This window comes from Chiloscyllium punctatum, chromosome 1, assembly GCF_047496795.1.
Source record: "Chiloscyllium punctatum isolate Juve2018m chromosome 1, sChiPun1.3, whole genome shotgun sequence".
NCBI classification, from domain to species: Eukaryota; Metazoa; Chordata; class Chondrichthyes; order Orectolobiformes; family Hemiscylliidae; genus Chiloscyllium; species Chiloscyllium punctatum.
The window spans coordinates 134,237,468-134,254,781 of NC_092739.1; the positions used below are offsets into that span (position 1 = coordinate 134,237,468).

General features: G+C 42.2%; 1 protein-coding gene across 14 annotated transcripts in view; it reads left to right on the top strand.

Annotated features, from left to right (window-relative positions):
• The window catches only part of dym (dymeclin), a 559,079-nt gene that overhangs the window by 205,147 nt on the left and 336,618 nt on the right, over window positions 1-17,314 (top strand). For all 14 annotated transcript variants that reach the window (XM_072574579.1, XM_072574628.1, XM_072574595.1 and 11 more), the window contains one exon: window positions 4,494-4,619. In XM_072574579.1, coding sequence (XP_072430680.1) covers window positions 4,494-4,619 — 126 coding nt within the window. The remainder of the gene's footprint in view (window positions 1-4,493; window positions 4,620-17,314) is intronic.

Below are 17,314 nucleotides of genomic sequence, written 5' to 3' on the forward strand. Positions count from 1 at the left end.
TTTACCACCTAAAGAACTATACCTAGTGCGAAATTGTCTTCATAGTGAAGTAGAGAAAGTAATTTGAAGAGTTTACACACCATGACTGACTTTTGAATTATTTAACTGACCATATAATAATTTGTACGGAGTCTTGTGGTGGTGTCTCTACCTCTGGACAAGAAGGTCAGGGGTAAAGTCAATTTGTCCCCAGAGATGAATATCTGAAAACCTGTTTAAAATACTTTACAATTATTTGTCAATAAAAAATCTCTAGTTATCAATTGTGGACAGTGATGCAAAGAGGAGTTCAGATTGACCCACTAGAGGCTTTCATATTTAAGACCAGCCATGTGAACTATTATTCAGGAACAATTTAGTCTATTTCTGTTGCAAGATAGCATTTAAATGATTTTTCTCAGTAGTTTGAAACCCTTGTTATTCTTTTAAGTGTTTAATTTGAGTTGACTGGCTCTGAACTTTTGCTGTCACTGCTCTAGTCTCTTGTGGTGAATTGTTATGCTTTCCTGTACTTTCCACTTCATACTTTCTGGGCTGCGCTCTCAGCATTAATGTTTAAAGACATGCCCAAAATTAAAAACTGGGTGAAGGAATGGAATTTTGTATAAAAGTCTAAATTCTACCTAGGTGGTGGGTGTATTGTTTTCCAATTTTTAATGGTGATGCATTCTGTGATCACACGTAGAGAGTTGGCATTTGAACCTAAATAAAACTGGAGCTTAACTCTCCAGGAAGAGAAGAAGTAGTGAGTTAAAAAGAATTTGCAGATCAATTAGGCCGTAAGACATGGGAGCAGAAATTAGGCCATTCAGCTTGTCCAGTCTGTTCCGCCGTTCAATCATGGCTGATAAGTTTCTCAACCCTATTCTCCTGCTTTCTCCCCTAACCCTTGATCCTCTTGATACTGTAATCTATCTATCTCAGTCTTAAATTTACTCAATGACTTGATCTCCATAGCATTCTGTGGCAATGAATTCCATAGATTCACCACACTCTGGATGCAGATGTTTCTCCTTATATCCATTCTAAGACGTCTTCCCTTAACTCTAAGGGCTTGCCCTCTGATCTTAGTCTCTCGTACTAATGGAAACATCTTCTCAACTCTGTCCAGGCCATTCAATATTCCATATGTTTCAATTAGATTCCCTCTCATCCTTCTAAACTCCATTGAGTATAAACCCAGAGTCCTCAAACATTCCTCATAGAACATAGAACAATACAGCACCGAACAGGCCCTTCGGCCCACGATGTTGTGCTGAACTTCTAACCTAGATTAAGCACCCATCCATGTACCTATCCAAATGCCGCTTAAAGGTCGCCAATGATTCTGACTCTACCACTCCCACGGGCAGCGCATTCCATGCCCCCACCACTCTCTGGGTAAAGAACCCACCCCTGACATCTCCCCTGTACCTTCCACCTTTCACCTTAAATTTATGTCCCCTTGTAACACACTGTTGTACTCGGGGGAAAAAGTTTCTGACTGTCTACTCTATCTATTCCTCTGATCATCTTCTAAACCTCTATCAAGTCACCCCTCATCCTTCGCCGTTCCAACGAGAAAAGGCCGAGAACTCTCAACCTATCCTCGTACGACCTACTCTCCATTCCAGGCAACATCCTGGTAAATCTTCTCTGCACCCTCTCCAAAGCTTCCACATCTTTCCTAAAGTGAGGCGACCAGAACTGCACACAGTACTCCAAATGTGGCCTAACCAAAGTCCTGTACAGCTGCAACATCACTTCACGACTCTTGAATTCAATCCCTCTGCTAATGAACGATAATACTCCATAGGCCTTCTTACAAACTCTATCCACCTGAGTGGCAACCTTCAAAGATCTATGTACATAGACCCCAAGATCCCTCTGTTCCTCCACCTGACTAAGAACCCTACCATTAACCCTGTATTCCGCATTCTTATTTGTTCTTCCAAAATGGACAGCCTCACACTTGGCAGGGTTGAACTCTATCTGCCACTCCTCAGCCCAGCTCTGCATCATATCTAAGTCCCTCTGCAGCCGACAACAGCCCTCCTCACTGTCCACAACTCCACCTATCTTTGTATCATCTGCAAATTTACTGACCCACCCTTCGACTCCCTCATCGAAGTCATTAATAAAAATTACAAACAGCAGAGGACCCAGAACTGATCCCTGCGGAACTCCACTTGTAACTGGGCTCCAGGTTGAATACTTACCATCTACCACCACTCTCTGCCTTCGACCGGTTAGCCAGTTTTCTATCCAATTGGCCAAATTTCCCTCTATCCCATGCCTCCTGACTTTCCGCATAAGCCTACCATGTTAAGCTTTCATTCCTGCGACTATTTTCGTGAATCTCCTCTGAACATGCTCCAGGGTCAGTACGTACTTCCTGAGAGATGAGGCCCAAACTTGTGCAAAATACTCTAAATGTAGTCTGAGCAGAGTGTTATAGAGCCTCAGAAGTACTTCCCTGCTTTTATATTCAAGTCCTTTCAACATGAATGCCATCATTGCATTTGCCTTCCTACCTATTGACTCGGCCTGCAAGTTTATCTTGAGAATCCTGAACTGGAACTCCCAAGTCTCTTTGTACTCCAGATTTCTCCCCATTCAGAAAATAGTCCATGCCTCTGTACTTCCTACCAAAGTGCATGACGTCACACTTCCTCACATTGTACTCCATCAGCCACTTCTTTGGTCGCTCTCCTAACCTGTCCAAATCCTTCTGCAGTCTCCCTGCCTCCTCAATGCTACCTGTTCCTCTACCTATCTTTGTATTGTCTGCAAACTTAGCCAGAATGTCCACAATTCCTTCATCTAGATCATTAATGTATAAAGTGAAAAGTCGTGGTCCCATGTTCAATATGTTCAGTTTTTTTATTATAAAAGAGCTCTGGATGTAAGTTTGCTTGCTGCGCTGGAAGGTTTGTTTTCAGGTGTTTCATCAGTGAGCCTCTGGTGAAGTACTAGAGGTTTGGCCCGCTTTTTTTTTGTGTTTAGGTGTCCTTGGGTTGGTGATGGCATTTCCTGTGGTAATGTCATTTCCTGTTCTTTTTCTCAGGGGTGATAAATGGGATCCAAGTCAATGTGTTTGTTGAGAGAGTTCTAGTTGGAATGCCATGCTTCTAGGAATTCTCATGCGTGTCTCTATTTGGCTTGTCCTAGGATGGATGTGTTGACCCAATCGAAGTGGTGTCCTTCCTCATCTGTACGTAAAGATACTAGTGAGAGTGGGTCATGTCTTTTTGCGGCTAGTTGATGCTCATGTATCCTGGTGGCTAGTTTTCTGCCTGTTTGTCCAACGTAGTGTTTGTTACAGTTCTTGCACGGTATTTTGTAAATGACATTAGTTTTGCTTGTTGTCTGTATAGAGCCTTTCAAGTTCATTAGCTGCTGTTTTAGCATGTTGGTGGGTTTGTGGGCTACCATGATGCCAAGAGGTCTGAGCAGTCTGGCAGTCATTTCAGAGATGTCTTTGATGTAGAGGAGAGTGACCAGGGTTTCTGGACACATTTTGTCTGCTTGTTTGGGTTTGTTGTTGAGAAATCAGCAGACAGTGTTCATTGGGTACCTATTCTTTTTTAATACACTGCATAGATGGTTTTCCTCCACTGTTCATAGTTCTTTCGTAGGAAGTATGCACAGCACAGGAAAATCACCAATGCAATGGATTCAAAAAGAACGGGGACCCAATGAACACTGTCCGCCAATTTCTCAGCAACAAACCCAAACAAGCAGACAAAATGTGTCCAGAAACCCTGGTCACTCTCCCCTACATCAAAGACATCTCTGAAATGACTGCCAGACTGCTCAGACCTCTTGGCATCATGGTAGCCCACAAACCCACCAACATGCTAAAACAGCAGCTAATGAACTTGAAAGGCTCTATATAGACAACAAGCAAAACTAATGTCATTTACAAAATACCGTGCAAGAACTGTAACAAACACTACGTTGGACAAACAGGCAGAAAACTAGCCACCAGGATACATGAGCATCAACTAGCAACAAAAAGACATGACCCACTCTCACTAGTATCTTTATGTACAGATGAGGAATGACACCACTTTGGGTCAACACATCCATCCTAGGACAAGCTAAACAGAGACACCCATGAGAATTCCTGGAAGCATGGCTTTCTATCAACAACCACATTGACTTGGGTCCCATTTATCACCCCCTAAGAAAAAGAGCGGGAAATGGGCAATGACATCACCATCCCAAGGAAACCTAAACACAAATAAAAAGCGGGCCATACCATCAGTACTTCACCGGAGGCTCACTGATGTTACCTAGTATGGTGATGAAATGTCTGAAAACAAACCACCTAGGTCAGCGAGCAAACTTACATCCAGAACCACAACCCTGAGCTACAATACTTATCAAAATTCTATAAAAAAAGAGTGGAAGGCAGGTCAGGTAAGGTGATGGGAAAATGGAATTGAAATTAATTATGTGTAATGAACCTTTATGTATATTTCAGATTACGTGTTGTTTTTGATTTGCAGGTTCTTCCAATTCTTGAGACTTTGTATTGTGTTGAAGAACGTAATTCTCACCATGTGTACATGGCACTCATTATTCTTCTAATCCTCACTGAGGAAGATTCATTCAACCGTTCGGTGCATGAAGTGGTGAGTTAAAGCTGTTTTACCGCATCCAATGTGAACCACTTTATTGAACTCTACATGTCCAAACCTCAACAAAATTTGTTTGATTGTATATTTCATATTAGATGATCTGGAAACTACAGTGTAAAATGTTCAAAAGTATTCATGCAGATTTTTCTAAGGAGTTTTTTTAATGTGATACTAATTTAATAATTTATGCATCTGACATCACTTGCCCTTTGGCTGAGTGCTGGCATAGCAAAATCAAGGAAATGACAGAGAAAGAATTGCATATATATATGGTTTTCCCAACTGTATCCCATGACGAAGCACTTGACAGCTATTGTGTTCAAAATTGTAATCTCTGGAATTTATGAAGAGTGGCTGCCAAATTGCACAGCTGGCTCCCATCCCCAGCTGGGCTTGCATTTCAATTAGCAAATCAGGAAGTAAAGTGCTCTGAATTATCCTTCACTTTTGGTCTGCATTTCATAGAGACTAAGATGTTTGATCGGCGAACACAAATGGGATCAGTATCAAAGGTAAAATATCATAAAAACATTGTTTGGAGAAGGTGATAGCATAGTTGTAATGTCACTGGCCTGTGAATTCAGAATCTGAGGCTGGTGTTCTGGGACGTGGGTTTGAATAAATATCAAATCATTGGACTTGAAACCTAAACAGAGTTAATGTTTCCACAGTCCTGTTAGCTTCTCCAGCATCTTCATTTATTATTTCAACATTGCAGCCTGTAAAGTGTTTTGCTTTCATAACAGTCTGCTATTGTCAAACTCACAGAATCATGACTTACAGAAATGTTTCTGTTACTAGGAGAGACTAGCACCCCAGGCATCGGTGAAAGGACAAACTTTTAGAACTGAGATATGGAAGATTTCTTCAGCCAAAAGCTAGTTAATCTGTAGAACACGTTGTCACAGAGGCTGTGGAGGCCAAGTCATTGTGTGTTTAAGACAAATAGGTTCTTGATTAGTAAGGGGATCAAGGGTTACGGGGAGAAGGCACGAGAATGGGGTTGCGAAACATATCAGCCATGATTGAATAGTGATGTAGACTTGATATCCTAATCCTGGACCCATATCTTATGGTTTTAAAAAGAAACTTTGACCTGAAATTTAAATCAAATAGAAAGTTGTGCTATTTTAAAAATGAGAGAGATCTGTTACCTGTCCTTAATCCAGCTTTAAAGTGGACAAAAGCAACTTATACACTACCTACCAATTAATTTACTGCTTTGTGCTCGTATCATTTTCATCAGCCTTTTAGAAATCAGGCAGAGTTTGTGCAAGGGTATAACTGCTCAATCTGCGCCTTGCCCTTCAGGCTTTTATGGGGAAGCTCTGCTTTGCTGTTCTCCAGCAGGCTCTTTGAGTCAGAATATACTGCAGAGGAGAAGAATCCTGTTCTTTATGTCCTGAGCTGTGTAGGTCTGCACTCACAATCCACTTCATGCTGATACTGACTTGTTGCACCTTCCTCCCAGTCTGCCCCTCAGTGATATTGACCTGTTGCACAGGACTTCCAGTAAGCGCTCAGGCAACCACACGTGAGGATGCGGCTCAGATCCTCAAGGAAATAAGCTGTGTCGCACCTCATCACTAACAAAATCGGCAGGGGGTTTATCAGCAGTTCCTTGTGTTGTTTGCAGATGATGGATTTCTTATCTCTTATCTGGAGGGCATTAGAGCCCAAATGAGAGCTTTCTATTCCAACCTGTCTTTTTCCAGATTCATGCAGTGGGGATGCTTGCAAATATTTGTGGAAGGACCTGCTGCAGGTTGCTTCTTTGAGCGCAGAGATGTTGACAGGCACCTTTGACTAGTTCTTCAGGGGCAAGTCTCCATGGCTGGACAGGTGAACTATCAAGTTCCTCAGGATATTGTGGGACACCCTAGGAATTATTGTGTGTGTGTTCTGGAGGAAGGTATCATATTGGAGCGATTCCTCTTCAGCTCAGAGCCATAATTGCACTCAAATAAATGCAATATACTGTGGATTCTGGAAGTCTAAAGCAAATGCAGAAAATACTGACGAAACAACAGGGTTGGCAGCATCTGTTGAGAGAGAAACAGTGTTAACATTTCAAGTCCAATTGAACGGCGGCAAGATGTCTCCGTGATTAACACTGCTGCCACACAGCGCTAGGGACATGTGTTCGATTCCAGCCTTGGGTGAATGTCTTTTGTAGAGTTTGCATATTTTCCCTGTGTTGGCGTGGATTTTATCCACATGCTGCAATTTCCTCCAGTTGTCCAAAGACATGCATTGGATTGACCATGCTAAATTGCCCTGCAATGAGCAAGGATGTGCAGGCTCGTTGGGTTAGCAATGCTGAATGCAGGGTTATAGGGATGAGGTCAGGGCTGGATCTGGGAGAGATGCTATTCAGAGGGTCAGTGAAGACTCAATTGGCTAAATGGTCTCTTTCTGCACTCTAAGGATTCTGCGCCTCTTCAGAGTTCCCTTTTGCTGCTTCTCTGTACAAATGCTGCCAGACCTACTGAATTTCTTAACCAATTTCTGTTTGTTCCATAATTTCACTGCTGCCTAAGAGAGATCTCCAGTTGTTAAAGAACTGGTGTCTGGTTTCTGTTCTCAGTACAGATTACAAAATCTTTGCCAGGGCATTGTCATCTCACCTTGCAACTGTGCTGGCCACATGGCTCACCCCATCCAATCTGACACAAACATGGACCGGAGAATTTGCGATAGTATCCACCTTATCAGGGACATAATGCACTTTGCGTAGTAGACTGCTCTGTCTAGAGCTTTTCTTTACCTTGATCAGGTGAAGGTATTTGATTGGGTTGATCATGAGCTTTTGAGTTCTGAATAGATTTAATCATACAAATGAGTTCTGCTTACTATTGAAGAACGTCAAATGGAAGCCAACAGGCCCTGATAGTGGTTCTTCAATTAAGAAAATGTGTGTGTAAGCTGTCCCTTTGTTTGGCCAGTTATATTCAGTATTTGTGGAGCTGTTCCTACATTTATGAATGTGTTTAATTGATTTGAAAGTACCTTGGATGGCGTGGATGTGATCCTTTTGGCTTACGGGATGATGTGTTCCTTGTTTAAGGACTCAGCTGACCTGCAAAGGATTGGCAAGAGATCTACTCTTTGGCAAAGTGAGGACTGCAGATGCTGGAAATCAGAGTCTAGATTAGAGTGGTGTTGGAAAAGCACCGCCGGTCAGGCAGCATCCAAGGAGCAGGAAAATTGACGTTTTGGGCAAAAGCCCTTCATCAGGATCTACTCTATAGTTTCTTCCCCAAGGCTGCACAGGAATAGATGTTTCAGACATCTCATTGGTCTGTGGCAGATGGACGCCTTGCTGGAAAAACTTTGGTGCTTCATGTGAAATACCACTCACCACCTCTATCTGGGAATTCATTTTTGCTCTGCCAGTGAATTCTGACCAGTGAATTACTGGAAACCGAAGTGACCAATTAGGACAGTGAACAGAACAGCTGAGTGTTGTCCTACATGGGTCATGTATTGGTCATAAGCATCTGATCGCTGCCAAGTCACTTGTCACTTTGGTCCCATCCTCATAACCTGTCACAAATATTCAAAGAAAGCTCACAACTGTTTTTTTTTTTCTGGGATGAAAAGTGACTGGGTTGCTGCTAAGGTATTGAGCCTTCCATTTAGGGAGGGTGCCCAGGTATCTGTGTCTTCACAGGCAGATAACAACATTCTTCCTTCAGATTCTGGAGCAATACATTTATGTTGAATCTCCTCCATGGTAGTGTGGCCTGATGACACATTTCTTCTGTCAGGTGCTTAGCCTCAATCATGACATGCAGTTCCTGTTTATGGAGTGGAAAAGGCCTCCGATCTTCTTTTAGGAATTGACTATCTTTTATCTGGCCTGATGAAGGTTTGAGAAATGGTTATCTTGTGCTACATGTTTTACCATGGAACTGCAGCTGTCATAAGGGCAGCCATTGCTCAATTGTGGGGTTTAGATATTTAAAGGAAGAAAAGAATCAGGATACTGGAGTGACCAGACTCTGATATGTTGGATGGCAGAGAGGCGGGCTGGATGACACCTGTGCAGTTAGCTGAGGACATTAATTAGCATTCAGAATGCAGCCAAAACTCAGCATCCCCCACCCTCCGGAATTCAGAGGATCAAGACGTCTCAAGCATACAGTGACCTTCCAGATTAGTTGGCCCCTGACTGTCTAGAATTTGACATTGATTTTGGATATTGAACCAACCCTCAGAATCCTGTGGCCTACAATTTGATGAAACTCCCTTTAAGATAGCATGGTGTGGTTTCTTGGATAGACAACTGCTGCACACTCCACTTCGTTATCTTTGAGTACTGGCTGGATATGTTAAATATTATGTTAAATATAAATTCATTGTTTGGTACTACAGAATTTAAACAACGTTTTTAAAAAAAAATGAAATCAAAGGAAGGGTCACTTGACCCGAAACATTAACTCTGATATTTCTCCACAAATGCTGCCAGACCTGCTAAGGTTTACTATCAATTTCTGTTTTTGTTTCCGATTTACAGCATCCACAGTTCTTTTGGTTTTTATGAAGTCAAAACTTTTGGTCTTGCATTCATCAGGACTGAGACACAAGAAACCAATTTTAGAAAAGAAACAACAATTTATACAACAATAGAAGAGGGTGCAGTTTTGTGGAAGTATATTTGATTTGGAGATGCAATCAGAACTGTTCACTGTGAATTAGAGTTAACTGGTTAAGTTTAAGTGCAGGTTGGTTTTGAAGTGTTCTAGCTCAACATGAGGGTTACTTGGTTAGTAACTGGGTAGGAGATAGGTAATGGAGAGGCGCTGGCTTAGTGGTATTATCATTAGACTATGAATCTAGAAATTCAGCTAATGTTCTAGGGACCAGGTTTCGAATCCTACCATGGCGGTTGCTGGAATTTGAATTCAATAAAAGCAAATCTGGAATTTAGAATCTACTGATGACCATGAAATCGTTGTTGATTGTCAGGAAAAACCCATCTGCCTCATAATGTCCTTCAGGGAAAGAAATCTGCCATCCTCACCTGGTCTGGTCCACATGTGACTCTAGACCCACAGCAATGTGGTTGACTTTAAACTGCCCTGTGAAATGGCATACCAAGCTACTCAGGTTATGGGCAACTAGAGATGGGCAACAAATGCTGGCCGGCCAGCCAGCAACACACATGTACCCTGAGTGAATATTTGGAAAAAAAAGGTGTTTTTATAAGGTTGCTGAAAACTGTGATAATGGCTCCCCAGGTCAAATTTGTTACGGTATGTTGTGCAAACTCATGAAAGGGCCTAAGACTGCCATTGGAGGCTCTGAAAGGTCAGTCTAACTCCAGTTAACTGGGAAAGAGCAGCTGTTACAAGAATTTGACGAACAGTTGAAGCTTGTTGCTAATTTGCCATAAACACAAGTAATAGTCTCCACTAACTAGATGCTGCTATTGAGCCAAAAAGCATTCTGACTGCCTTACAAATGTGCAGTGTGGCACATCAGTTTAAGCACTGGTGTAATCCCAGGTGTGTAGGCTATACAGACTTTCTCCAGTATGGAGTTCTCAGTAGATTGGCCCTTCTTTCCCTGGTTTTCTTTGTCTTACTCTGCATGTTCTTTAGCGCCCAGGGAAGTTGTCATTTGATAGTTTCACTCTTTATGAAGCACTTATTTTTTAAGCCTTAGTCTCCTCCTCTGAATGCTTCCCATTGTCATCCACTGATTTGCCTTCAGGTGGCTGTACAATTTGCCAACTTATGTCATAGTTTAGTAAATCGGTCTTTCGCATCAGTAAAGCCTTTTGTCTCTTGTATCTTTTCATAACTCTACTGAATTGTGAGAAGTGTCATAAAAGTGCTCTTATTTTTTAAAAAATCACTCATGAAATGAGGGTGTTGCTGGCTGGGCAAATTCCTTTGTATTCCTCTGTATTCCTTGCTGCCTTTGTGCAAGAGATTGTGCCTTCTTGACCACTGCAGTCCATGTGCAGCAGGTAGACCTACAATGCCTGAGGGAGAAAAATCCAAGATTCTATGAATCCTTTATTTAAATCTTTCATGGGATGAGGGCATTACTACCTAGGTCAGCATTTATACATTCCTAATTGCCCTGAGGGCAGTTAGAGTCAACCACGTTGTTGTGGGCCTGGAGACACACGTCGGCCAGACTAGATAAGGACTGCAGTTTCCTTCCCGAAAGGACGTTCATGAACTCAATGGGTTTTTCCTGACAATCCCAATGGATTCACGCTCATAATTAGACTCTTAATTTTCGATTTTTATTGAATTCAAATCCCACCATCTGAGGTGGGATTTGAACTCGTTACCAGAACATTACCTGGGTCTCTGGATTAATGGTCGAGCGATAATAGCAGTAAGCCATCGCCTTCTGAATACAGTATCTTGTCTCATACTCCTCAGAGCTTGTCCAACATCTGCAAGGTACAGGTCAAGAATGTGATGAATACTCCTCACTTGCCTTGACACCATCCAGGACAAAGGAGCCTGCTTGATTGGTACCACATCCACAAACATCCATTCCCTCCATCACCGATGCTCAGTAAAAGCAGTGTGTAGCATTTTAAAAAATGAACTGCAGAAATTTTACAGCATCGTCCAAACCCATAACTAAGCCTATGTAGAATGACAAGGGCAGCACATTCCCGCCTCAGGCGACTGACTGTGTGGAGTTTGCACATTCTCCCCGTGTCTGCGTGGGTTTCCTCCGGGTGCTCCGGTTTCCTCCCACAGTCCAAAGATATGCAGGTCAGGTGAATTGGCCATGCTAAAATTGCCCGTAGTGTTAGGTAAGGGGTAGATGTAGGGATATGGGTGGGTTGCGCTTCGGCGGGGCGGCGTGGACTTGCTGGGCCGAAGGGCCTGTTTCCACACTGTAAGTAATCTAATCTAATCTAATCACATACATTGGTACATCATCACTTATAGGTAAAAACAATGACTGCAGACGCTGGAAACCAGATTCTGGATTAGTGGTGCTGGAAGAGCACAGCAGTTCAGGCAGCATCCAAAGAGCAGTAAAATCGGTGTTTCGGGCAAAAGCCCTTCATCACTTAGTTCCCATCCAAGCCACAACAGTATAGTTGATTCTTGGGGCAATTAAGGATAGTAAATGCTAGCCTGGAGAGTGCTGCCCTGATCCTGTGAAAGATCTGCATAAAGGATTCTTAGACTCTGACCTGCTCTTGTAGGCACTGTATTTATATGGTTAGTCTAGTTCAATTTCTGGTCCATGGTAAACCCAGAATGTTAATTGTGGGGGATTCAGTATTGTTAACATTATTGCACGTGAACGGACAATGGTTTTCGATGGTTATTGCGAGGCATTTCTGTGGTGCAATTTGTTGCCATTTGTCAACCCAAGCCTGACTATCATTCATTTGGACATGGACTGTTTCAGTAACTGACTAGTAGCGAATGGTGCTGAACATTGTGCAATCATCGGCAACTATCCCCAGTTTGTCCTTATGATAGAGGGAACGTGATTGATAAAACAGCTGAAGATGATTAGGCCTTGAGGAACTCATACAGAGATTTCCTGGAGTTGAGATGACTAACTTCAAATAGCCATAACCATATTCCATGAAAATGTTTCAACCTTGTATTTTGCACTGAAGCTGGATTCCTATTATTGCGCTCGGGGATGTTTGTAGACTCTTTTCCTCCAGTGAATTGTTTAAATGTCCATCATTCATGATGATGTAGCAGGACTGCAGAGATTAGATCTGATCATTGACTGTGGAATTGTTTATCTCTGCTTATCCCTTGCACGTCATGCTGTTTGGTCTGACAAAGTTAATGTTTTCAGTCTAAGATGATTCTTCTTCAGCCATATCCGACTCAAAATGCTAATTGCGTTTCTCAGATGCTGCTTAGTTTCTCTAACATTTTTTTGTTTGTTTTTAATTTAGTTTCCCAACATGCACAGTATTTTGCCTTTACTTTCACCATCAAAATAGTGTATCATCCACAAGATGTAATCAGTCACAAAGGCTCCTCCAACAGCATCTCCCAAACCTGTGACCTCTCCTGTCCAGAGGCGCAAGGGAATGTCACCACCTACGAGTACCCCTCCAAGCCACTTACCATCCTGACCTGGAACTATATTGCAATTCCTTTACTGATGCTGGGTCAAAATGCTGGAACTTTGTTCCTAACAGTACTGTAGGTCAAGGAAGCACCTTGTCACCACATTTTCCAAGGCATTTAGGGATTTGTGACGAATGTTGGCCTGGTCAGTGATGCCCATGTCTGAACAGATTAAGAAGTTAAGATCCTGGAGCAGTGTCACTGGTCCAAGTGTCTTTAACTTCATAGGACCAGCAATAAAGATCCCCCTATCATAGGAATTGGTGATTGCTGATGATTTCATGATGATCTGATGCATTCATCACAATTTCAAGAATGAATCATTCAGTGTCTGTGTACAGGAAGACAGAGACAATATTAAGGCTTGGGCTGATAAGAACCAAGTTTCCTTTACCTCATACAAATAATTGCTATTGTCAATGGAGAATCTAACCACCTTCCCTTGGTATTCAGCTGTATTACATGAACATTACCAGGATCGCCATTAATCTGAAATGTAACTGGCAAGATGCATAAGTGATGTGGTGACAAGAGCCTTTCAGAGTCTCAGTGCAGCAAGTGATTCATCTCCTGACTCCCCAAAGTCTGCCCACCATCTAAAAGGCACAAGTCATGTGTGTGATGGAATATTTTTCACTTGCCTCAATGACTGCAACTCTAACAATACCATCAAAGGTTCAGTAGTCTGCTGGCCTGACACACCAGTCATCAAATTCAACAATCAATTTCTGTACTGTTGGTCCAGTGTCTACAGTAGTTCACCAATGTTTCTTCAGAAGCGACTTGAAGTCTCAACTGTCTTGAGAAAAAGGTCAGGATGCACATGGAATCAGCAATACCTGAAGCTTGCCCAACAAGTACTACACCCTTGATTTTGAAGTAAAATTCCTTTATTTCATCATCATTGGATCAAAATCCTGAACCACTTCCCCTAATAACCCAGTATCAATATCCTTGCCACACAGCATGAAATTGTTCAAGAACGTGACTCATCTTCCTCTTAAGAGCAATTAACAATGGGCAACAAATGCCTGACATGACATTGATGCCTAATTATTTGGAATGAATGTAAAGTTTCTAGTCCACTGACACTTAGATGTAGATCTATACTTTTTTCAAAAAAAAATATTGCTAACAACTGTCTAGTTATTTATATTGAATCATATTTGTGATGTGCTTGCCAATGTGGAAGGATAGTGTTTGGTTTTAAGAACAAGACGCGTTACCCAGGTCCATATGAAGAATAGCTATCCAGGAATTGGGATTGATATCATGGAAAAAGTCTGGTCTAATGTAAGTGTGTGCTTTCTCAGGAGGAAAGAAAGGAAGGAAGGGCGGAACTAATTAGTAGGTAGAAGCTATGATACAGTAGAGAAAATAACTTCTGTAATTGATTTAGTTTTGGTTTAATATATGGTTTTACGGAACCTCATACATGGTACATTTGTCTGCATGAGTTGATCAGTGTTATAGTAATCTAAATGAGCAATTCTAGGCATCAACAGTATTACAGCACTGGGTAAACCCTTATGCTAATTTAAACCAGACACACACAAGCTCACCTCGCTTCGTAATCTGTAAAAGTATGAGTGACAAAGAACTACCATATCCCACTACTTAAAGACAAATTAACAAATTATTCTCTAACTCCAAGAAAAAATGATATTAAACAACTATCTACATTGTAAACTTTCTTTGATCAATTTATCTACTTCCCACTCTACAACACAATAATGATCTGATTCACCCCCCGATTAAGTTTTACAATAAATTCAAATCTCAAAACCAGTCAGCTGTGTCGATTCTCCTCTGTATCTTTCTCTGTAGATTTTTCTGGATCTTCGGTCTTCTGCACATCTTTCATTTGAACAGATACCTTTCAGAGAGCGATTCTATGGCCAGCCTGTGTTTGGTGCTCTTTGCTGCTCTGGCTAACTGTTCAAAATGCCTGATTTTTATATCCCAGAACGTCAGATCATCTCATTGGTTTGATGTAATCAAGACAGTGCAATTCAAATTTGATTGTATTTAGGTATCTTGGTGCATAACTTAAACAGATTGGCCAAATTAGAATTTGAAGTAGATTAGATTACTTACAGCATGGAAACAGGCCCTTCGGCCCAACAAGTCCATACCGACCCGCCGAAGCGCAACCCACCCAGACCCATTCCCCTACATTTACCCCTTCACCTAACACTACGGACAATTTAGCATGGCCAATTCACCTAACCTGCACATTTTTGGATTGTGGGAGGAAACTGGATTGTTGCATACATCTCATAGAAACATCTCAGCTATTTGTTTCACAGCCAAATGTTACATTTTTAAATTTTTTCAGCAAATTCTGTGCTTGTTAAGTCCTTGCCAGCTTTCACACTCTCTTAAAGAGTATAGGAGTATACGCCTACACCTTCATAACTACAGTTATGATTAGCTCAGTTGACTGAGAACAGAATGTCAGTTTTTTGTCTACCTGTTGGAGACTACAACTGCTGGCTCTTGTCAAAATGTTCATTTTCTCAAGCTACTATGCCCATCATTATGTTGGTGTCTGTAAAGACTAGGAAGGTACTGTTACATTATGTATAGGCTAATGTGTCCAAATTCAAAAACGATGACAAAACGTGGTTGAGTTTCAGATGTAAATTTGAGGATTATCTGCATTTTAATAACCTAGTCAATGTAGATTTAGAAGAATAAGCTCCTACTTGACCTTCCTCCATTGATCAGGGATAATTCAGATTGGTGGAAAACATAAAATGTTTAATAAAATATGACATAGAACATAGAGTACTGCACAGAACAGGCCCTTCAGCCCACGATGTTGTGCTAATCTAAAATAAATAACCTAATCTACACACCCTTCAATTCACTGCTATCCATGTGCATGTCCAGCAGTCGCTTAAATGTCCCTAATGACTCTGCTTCTATCACCACCGCTGACAACGCATTCTGGCGGCACGATGGCACAGTAGTTAGCACTGCTGCCTCACAGCGCCAGATACCTGGGTTCAATTCCCGCCTCAGGCAATTGTCTGTATGGAGTTTGCAAATTCTCCCCTTTTCATGCTTGGGTTTCCTCTGGGTGCTCTGGTTTCCTCCCACAGTCCAAAAATGTGAAGGTTAGCTGAATTGGCCATGCCAAATTGCCTGTACTGTTAGGTGAAGGAGTAAATGTAGGGGAATGGGTCTGGGTGGGTTGCTCTTCGGAGGGTCGGTATGGACTTGTTGGGCCGAAAGGCCTGTTTCCACACTAAGTAATCTGATCTAATCTAAACTCTCTGTGTAAAGAACCTACCTCTGACATCTCCTCTATACCTTCCTCCAAATATCTTAAAACTATGACCCCTCGTGCCAGTCAATCCTGCCCTTGGGAAAAGTCTCTGGCTATTGACTCTATCCATGCCTCTCATTATCTTGTATACCTCAATCAGGTCACCTCTCTCCCTCTCCTCTCCAGAGAGAAAAGTCCGAGCTTAGTCAACACCTCTTTGTAAGACAAGCCCTCCAGTCCAGGCAGCATTCTGGTAAACCTTTTTTGCACCCTCTCCAAACCCTCTGTATCTTTTCTATAGCAGGGCGACCAGAACTGGACATAGTATTCCAAGTATGGTCTCACCAGGGTCCTGTAGAGCTGCAGCAAAACCTTGCGGCTCTTAAACTCGATCCCTCTGTTAATGAAAGCCAAAACACCATATGCTTTCTTAACAACCCTATCCACTTGGGTGGCAACTTTGAAGGCTCTCTGCACTTGAACACCAAGATCCCTCTGTTCCTCCACACCATCAAGAATCCTGTCTTTAATCCTGTATTCAACATTCAAGTTCGACCTTCCAAAATGCATCACTGTGCATTTATCCAGGTTGAACTCCATCTACCATTTCTCAGTCCAGCTCTGCATCCTGTCTGTCATGCTGCAGCCTGCAATAGCCCTCGATATTATTGACTGCACCTCTAACCTTTGTCATGGGCAAATTTACTAACACACCCTCAACTTCCTCATCCAAGTCATTTATAAAACCTACAAAGAGCAGAGGCCCAAGAACAGCATCCTGTGGGACACCACTCATCACTGACCTCCAGGCAGAATACTTTCCATCTACAACCACTCTGTGCCTTCTGTCAGCCAACCAATTCTGAATCCAGATAGCCAAATCTCCCTGTATCCCATACCTCCTGACTTTATGAATGACCCTGCCACGGGGAACCTTATTAAATGCCTTACTGAAGTCCACATACACTGCTCAACCTTCGTCAACCTGTCTCGTCACCACCTTAAAGAACTCCATAAGATTTGCGAGGCATGACCTGCCCCTCACTAAGCCATGCTGACTGCCTTCAATCACTCTATATGCTTTTCCAAATTGTCATAAATCCTATCCTCAGAATGCTTTCCAAAACCTTGGTGACCAGAGACGTAAGACTGACAGGTCTGTAATTGCCAGAGATTTCCCTATACCCCTCCTTGAAAAGAGGAACAACATTTGCCTCCCTCCAGTCCTCCGGTACGACTCCGTCGAGAGTGAGGAAGTAAAGATCTTCGCCAATGGCTTAGCAACCTCCTTTCTCGCTTTCTGGAGCAACCGGGGATAAATCTGG